This window comes from Microplitis mediator, chromosome 6 (genome assembly GCF_029852145.1).
Source record: "Microplitis mediator isolate UGA2020A chromosome 6, iyMicMedi2.1, whole genome shotgun sequence".
Taxonomy (NCBI): domain Eukaryota; kingdom Metazoa; phylum Arthropoda; class Insecta; order Hymenoptera; family Braconidae; genus Microplitis; species Microplitis mediator.
Window position 1 is genome coordinate 20,823,198 of NC_079974.1, and position 8,022 is coordinate 20,831,219.

Below are 8,022 nucleotides of genomic sequence, written 5' to 3' on the forward strand. Positions count from 1 at the left end.
TCCTGTATGTCCATAGAATCCATAGATAAGAACTTATGTAGCAGATATCAAACAATTTATAAATTTTAAATAAATAAATAAATTTAAATAACGAAATTACGCATTTTTAAATTCTTATTCTTCCCTCCATTTTGTTTATTTATTTCAAAATTTTGAAAATTACCAATCGTCAGCTAAAGTCTCTCAATTATTTTTACTGATTCTGCGGTAATCAAAGTTAATTTATTTTGGTAATTATTAATAAAAATAAATATTTCAAATGAAAAAAACAAAATTTAGATGTAAATTAGTAAGAAAATACCGGCAAGTTCTCTATATATATTTTTTTCCACAAAAATATATAATAATTAAATGAATAAAAAATTACTTGGTCTCAATTTCAAATTCTAGTGACAACAAAATTTTAAAAAATTAAAAAGTGGCGACCTCGGTGTTGAAAATGAAAATAAAAAAAAAACTACAGTAACCTCAAGCTCGAGTAGTTCTGTTGTTAGCAATTAATTATGCGCGCAAGTACATGACTGATGTAAATAATCACAGTAGTATGTAATTAATTAATATTTTAAACTGCACAATTATATGTTATCATTTAATTTATAATTTCAAAATAATTATTAGTTTTTTTAATAATTTCTGTTTGCTAAGTAATCAGTTTCTGAATTCTCAGGTTAGTATTTGATAAATAAAATATATATATAAATATGACAATTATTTTTATGACTACTGATCATAAAAATAAGTGCTGATTAAAAATTATTAATTCTATTAATTAATAAAATATTTTTTCAGGTATAGATAAAAAAAATAAAAATGCCAGGCATCAAATATTTATTTAAAGAAATGCCTTTTGATAAATCATCACGCAAATCAGATTCTGATGAATCATCAGATGACAGCAGTGATGAAAACGATGAATTTATCTCTGACATGACATCTTCTGATTCTGATTCTGATTCCGACTCCGAGTCCGAGTCCGATGATTCTGTTGTTGAATTACAAGGTTTGAATCGACAACTCCTAAGATTTCTAGCCCAAGGTTGTCCAGCAGACAATAGCGATGATGATGATGAGGATGATGATGATAATAATGATGAAGATGATGATGACGATGATGATTGGCTAGACCAAGATGAAGATGAAGATGAATGGATAGGCGAAGAATGGCGAATGTATGAAGATGACGATGATGATGATGATTGGTCACCCGACGAGGAGTCAAGTGAAGACGAGGACGACGACGAAGAAGCAGAAACTTTAGATACGCTGCTTCATATTGCTATAAAAAAGAAAGATATCAAGAGGGTAAAAGATATTCTACGCAGTGGCGTGGACGTTGACGCGCCAGGTGAGAAAGGCAGGACCTCACTTCATTTAGCCATTGATGAAGAATATCTGCCGGGAATTGAGATCTTGTTGGAGTACGGTGCAAATATTGCCGCCAGTAATGACACCGGAAGTTCCATTAGATTCTGGCAAACTCCACTACACGCTGCTGTTATTAAAAACCGCGTGGATATCGTTGCGTTGCTCTTAACAAAAGAAATAAACGTTGATTTACTATCTGAGCACCGCGAAACTGCCTTGAAATACGCAATAGAGCGTAAAAATTGGAACCTAATTAAATATTTGAATGACATTCGTCCCAAAAATGATATTTATCTCAATAACTTGATGCGCGAGACTTTCAAAAATCATTCATTGGACCAACTAGCAGAAATGGGCTACAGTGAGGGAGAGATTTTCCTGCTACTCGGCAGGTACGCGGTAATGAATATGAAGAACCAGGAACAGGACACAATCCTTTACTTGGCAATCAAGAACGAAAATATAGAAATGGTAAAATATCTATTAGATATGGGTGCTAATGTAAATATCCTGGCAACTTACGACCACCGGAACTACACAAGCGGGCTAGCTGCTTTGCACGTCGCCGTGGACTTAAAACTAGCAGACATCGTCCAACTTCTGCTAGATCAGGAAGACTGTGACGTTAATGTAAAATCCGAGTCCGGTTTGACTCCTCTCCACATCGCAGCGTTGAATAACAACCTGGCAATCGCTAAAAAGTTAATAAATAAAGGAGCTACAAATGAAGTCTACTCCAGGTATGGATCCCTTCTTAACGCGACACCTTTTCATATGGCGGTTCTTAAAAACTCTGTGGAAGTGATCAAGTATTTTTTGCAAGACTTGAAAATACACATTGACATTAAGACTATTGATGGTGTTACTGCACTACAAGTCGCCGCAAAAGCTAACAGCTTGGATACGGTTAAATTATTACTTGACCACGGCGCTGATTTCAATGCTCATTCCAATCGGGGCGACGGGTACACAGCATTGCACTTTGCCGTGAGGAACAAAAATATTCCAATGATCGATTTGTTGCTGAGCAAGAGTCCTTGGGTCAACATAAAGTCGAACGATGAAAAGACGATTTTACATCTGGCTGTTGGTACCAAAGACCGCGAAATTGTCAAGCGGTTGTTAGATGCTGGTGCGCATGCTGACAACGTAAGCAATTCGGGTGAATTTCATAATATAACGCCGCTTCTAGAAGCCGCGCGGCTCAACTTGAAAGAGATCGTGTTGATGCTGATCGATAAAGGCGCAGATATAAATGCCACAACCAAAAATTCATTTTTCTTCGAACTTAATGCAATCGGTGTAGTTCTTCGGGAACCCAGTCCTGAAATGCTGGAGCTGGTGCTAAATTTGGGCGCAGATGTCAACAAAGTTAGATGTCCAGAAGTTTCTGGTTCGATGCAGTGGATACTTGTGCAACATGTGACTAAATTAAAGGCCGCTAAATTGTTTGTCAATAAAAAACTTTCCAAGTGGGCAGACTCAAATCAAAAGGACAAAAAGTTTGAAAATAAATGCAAATTACAAGTCAAGAGGATGAAGGAAGAAAAAATAGGAGATAGTTCTGTTAGTTATCATGATTTACTTGTCAAAAATGTTGACCAGGTGACGATGTACGCGGAAAATAAAAGCATTGAAAAGGCTATTAAGTTTTATAAGTTGAAATCAAAGTTCCCGCTGTATGCGCACATGTTGACTAATAGTTTTAATAAGGGACACAAGCGCAATCAACTGTTGAAAGATACTGAGAAGAGGATGCAAGAAGTTTTTCTTGGCTTGCCGAGTAATTGCGTGAGGAAAATACTCATGTATTGCAGTAATGACGATTTACTGATGAGTTTAGAAAGAAATTATTAGGATTGAATTCAAAATAAGCTTTTCTAGTTCATTACTTAAACAGTAATATTTATTTATTTATTTTTTTTTCATTCATATATTTAATAATTACTATTTCAAAGATGTATATATTTTTTTAATGGTAATTAGAAAAGTATATTTATTAAATTTCATTTATTATTTTTTACTTTTATAAAAGAGATGTCGGAAAAATAAAGTGTTCTTTTTTATACTCAAAATGTTTTTTATTTATTTTAAGAAAGTCGCGCTAAATATTTAATTGATAAAAATGATAATGAAAGTAGCAGACAGGAAATTTTTTATTTTTATAAACGAATTACTTGTAAGTGAAATAAAATTTTTAGTTTACGCACAGAAAGATTTTTAAAGTTTTCTGTATGCAATTTTTTAAAGTTTCTTCTGCAAGAATTTTATTGGTTTATTTAAAATAAATAAATTTTATAGTCTGCTATTTTCAGTATCATGATAAAAATACAATAAGACAGATAAGTATTAATTTATTTTTATTGATTGAATAAATTTATTCCCTGTAAGAAACTTTCACTGAACTTTAAGATTTTGTTTAATTTTTTATTAAATTTGTATTTATATTCAATTTAACATATAATCAATTTATGATACTGAAGGTGCTGACGTCTAAAAGTTTTTGGATTCTTTTAGAAACGATGAGTCGTAAAAAAAAATATTTAAAAAAATCGCGCCATTTTTTTAATTTTCTACATATGCATATTTTTAGTTTATTTTTTCTGTCATTGATTTAATGAAAAAAAACATTGTTAATTGTCGTCAAATTTCAGGGTCATAATCATTATCATTACCTATAAAAAAAATTTAATTGTTTAAGATGGTCATAGTGGGTGCATCCGGAAATGCTCTAGCTCTAGCTCTCGCAACACTTCGCTAGTCCTAGTGTTTGAGCATTTCCGAGTGCACTCACACCAAATTTAAATAAAATTAATAAACTTCAATTTTGAAATTTCGCGCCGTTGGCGCTACTGCGCGTCACAGTATTCACGTTCAAACTTTTGCTAAAGTGGGGGTGGTCGATGAATCGCAAAGTCGATTGTTTTGTATCAACTGGCGGTTCGATAGCGGCAGTCAGTATCATCGCGGCAGTAGTAGTCCAGATCCTTTGTTCTTTACATTTGAATTGAAACGCAGTATCGCAGTGGCGTCGTGTAAAATTGTGCAGTGATTGTAAAGTTTATCTTTTATTAATTTAAATTGTGAAAAGTATCTGTGGTTTAGTTAAGTGTTCAGTGCTAGTGTAGTGTCAAGTGTTCACCTCGAGTGCAAAGTATCGCGAATTGCTGATGCTGATAACTTCCAAGTTCCTGATCAAAATCATCTGGCATCGTCTGGTGGGAAATAGCAGTTAAGTGACGTTTTTTTAGCTGCAATACACTTGGAGCATTTAAATTAAATCCCCAAGTGTATTAGGACACCCTTCTGCATATTATTTCCCCACCAAGGTTTGTTCAAACACTTGCGTGTTTTTTTTTTAAATATTTTGCTATCACATTCTGCCGCCATTTTATTTTGACGTACGAATTTCAATTTGTCTCCAGTTTTTAATAACTTATTTTTCAAATATTTAAATTTACCGCGCAAGTAATAGTAATAATTAATAAATTAATTACTTTGGGTGCTTTCGGAAATGATCTACAGAATTTCCGATTGTTTATCTTTTTTTTTTTTGCTATTTGAATAATTGCAAGTGCGGCCTCCATGGAATTAAAAAGAAAAAAATTCGCAATAGAAACCCAAAACCGTTAAAATACAACACTTATATAACCAGTTGATTGCAACAAAGTCATCCATTGTTACCCATATCTCGCATGTTCGTTCAATTTAAATTAACGGTGAAATAGGTGATTAAATAATAGTTTGAATTTCACATTGACTTGCTAACGTTAATAAACCCTAGTGTATTTATTAATTTGAAAAAACATTCCTGTTCAATACTTTTTAAATTCATAGTTCCAGGTTAGTGTCTTTATTTTTTCTACAATCACTATGTATTTAAATACCTGCCATAAATATACATATATATGAATTAGTTTATAAACAAAATAACTAGACTAATTTTAAATTACCAACTGATAAATAATTATTTTCAGAAATTAATTGATAAAAAAAAGATAATTGGCAGCAAATCTTTATCACTGAACACTGATTCCCATTTTGATGACATGGATGCCAAATTAGTGCCAGGTTCAAGTGAAGACAATAACGAAAATGCAGAGGTTGAACAACTTTCAGATGACCGACTTGATCGAGCTGTGGAAGATACATTCATCGAAGTGGATAAAAATATCATTCACTCTCGCCTGCTCACTGACAAGAAGCCCGAAACACCTGGAAAAAAACTGTTCAAGTACTTATCCTTGCGTGTAAACAATTTTTTTGATCAGACTTATCTACACGAAGCAATTCAAAATAATGATATAGAAAGAGTTAGAAATTTGTTGAAGAGGGATCCTGATGTCCATGCCGCTGTATCTTAGACTCATAGAAACTATATTGGATTAACTGCCCCCTAAGTTATGCAGCCTGATCGTGCGATATTTTTGCCCCTTCCCGTGGTGAAATAGCATGGAGGAATGGTAGGAGGGGGTAAAAATGTCCCATGATCAGGCTGCAACGCCCGTAACCTTGAAACTCAACGCGTTTTCCGAATCTATGTATTACTAGTTGATCGTAAATCGCAAGCCAAGTCATTGTTGCACGCGACCCACGTGTTCAAGTTCAGTTTAAATAAACGGAGTAATACGTGGTAAAATAATATTTTTAATTGCATATTGGCTTGCTAACGTTAATAAATCGTAGTGTATTTATTTTTAAAAATAAATTCTGATTAATAAATAGCTGGTTTTTGTATTTATAATCCCAGGTTAGTATCTTAATTTTTCCATCTTTTCTATAATTACTATGGGTGCATTTTGAAATACGCTGCAGCTCAGCACCAGACTGCGCTTAGTGCAGCGTAGTGGCAGCACTATCTTCGCACAAAATGTGAAATTTATTTAAGCGTCTTCCGTTAATCATCTAGTTAGTTTATATTTATATCCTTACTTATCATAGATATAATTATTAAATATATATTAGGGTAGTCGTTAAAAATTAAAATTTCTCAGACGCCCCATAAAAAGCTTCTTTTTATTGAAAAAATAGGTGGGGAATTTGGTTTTTTTTTGTCAAGTAAAAAGAACACGTGCCACAGGACGATCAAAGTTCATTTTTCGATACAATCGCGGTTTTTTTTTAAATATCTCATGAAATATGCAGATTAAAGGAAAAAATCGTAGGAACAATTTTATAGAAAATTAAATTTTTGACAAAAAAGGCAATGTTCATTTTTTTTATGAAATGTGTATTTATGAAGATATTTTTAAAAAACTTTTTTAGATCTTATTAATTGATCATTTTAAGGATTACGAATGTTAAATATATCTTTTTTTCTTAAATACAGACAACTTCGTAACTTGTATCATATCAATCATTAATGCTTGTTATAGTTTTTAAATTCTTAGAAAAATGTTTTTTTCAAAATTTGTAACCCTCAAAACGCTCTATTTATAAGATCTAAAAAAGTTTTTTTAAAATATTTTCATAAATATACGTTTTATAACAAAAATGAACCCGACCTTTTTTGTCAAAAATTTAATTTCCTACAAAATTGTTTCTATTATTTTTTCCTTTAATCTGCATATTCCATGAGATATTAAAAAAAAATCGCGGTTGTATCGAAAAATGAACTTTGATCGTCCTGCGGCACGTGTTCGTTTTATGGGGCGTCTGAGAAAATTTAATTTTTAACGACCACTTATATACATATATGTATATATATATATATGTATATATATATATATGTATATATATATATATATATATATACTAGGGTAGTCCGTTTGGAACGACTATTTTTTTTTTTTCGCTCCCACTGAAAAATATTGTTGTAGACATTGAAAAAAAAATTCTCTGAAAGTTTTAGCTCTTAATTTTAATTCTAAGTACTTTACATTTGATTTTGAAGTTTTCCCATTTAAAATACATGGGAAAGTTGAGATTTTTTTTTTTGAAATATTTGTCAAAAATTTTTCCGAAGTTCATCAATTTGACCCCTTTTGATTTTAATGACTGGATTAAATTAGCGTTTGGTGGAATTTTTTGAAAAATATTTTATTTACAAAATTACTGAAATCCCTATATCACGTAAACGAAGAACTTTAGCCACTTAACTAAAAGGACCTTTTTTGTAGCGAATAAAATTTCCTAAAAACTCGTTATCTGCACTTTTTCTGTAAATTTCGTTATTTAGTTAATATCAACTAAAAACCCAAATTATTATTAAAAAAACTATTTTCAGAACCAATACAGAAAAAACAATTAGAGTCCGAGTAAAACTATTAAGGAGACTTTTGAAGAGTATCAAATTACCTAAAAAATGCCGCAAACGGCGACCCGATAACTTAAAATGCGGCTGAGTTATAGAGAATTAAAAAAAAAAATTCCCAACTTTCTCATGTATTTTAAATGGGAAAACTTCAAAATCAAATGTAAAGTACTTAGAATTAAAATTAAGAGCTAAAACTTTTAGAGAATTTTTTTTTCAATATCTACAACAATATTTTTCAGTGGGAGCGAAAAAAAAAAAATAGTCGTTCCAAACGGACCACCCTAATATATACATATAATAATAGATATATAAATTACGTTATAAACAAATGAACTAAACTGACTTGAAATTAACAACTGATGATTTATTATTTTCAGGAAGTGATCAACAAATAGATAATA

General features: G+C 31.6%; 1 protein-coding gene across 1 annotated transcript; it reads left to right on the forward strand.

The window, feature by feature from the left end:
- The first annotated feature begins 477 nt into the window (after nt 1–477).
- Nucleotides 478–3,433, forward strand: LOC130669380 (putative ankyrin repeat protein RF_0381). Its single transcript, XM_057472246.1, has 2 exons — nt 478–667; nt 790–3,433. The coding sequence occupies exon 2, from the start codon at nt 811–813 to the stop codon at nt 3,220–3,222; it is 2,412 nt and encodes an 803-aa protein (XP_057328229.1). The 5' UTR covers nt 478–667; nt 790–810; the 3' UTR covers nt 3,223–3,433.
- Nucleotides 3,434–8,022: the final 4,589 nt, after the last annotated feature.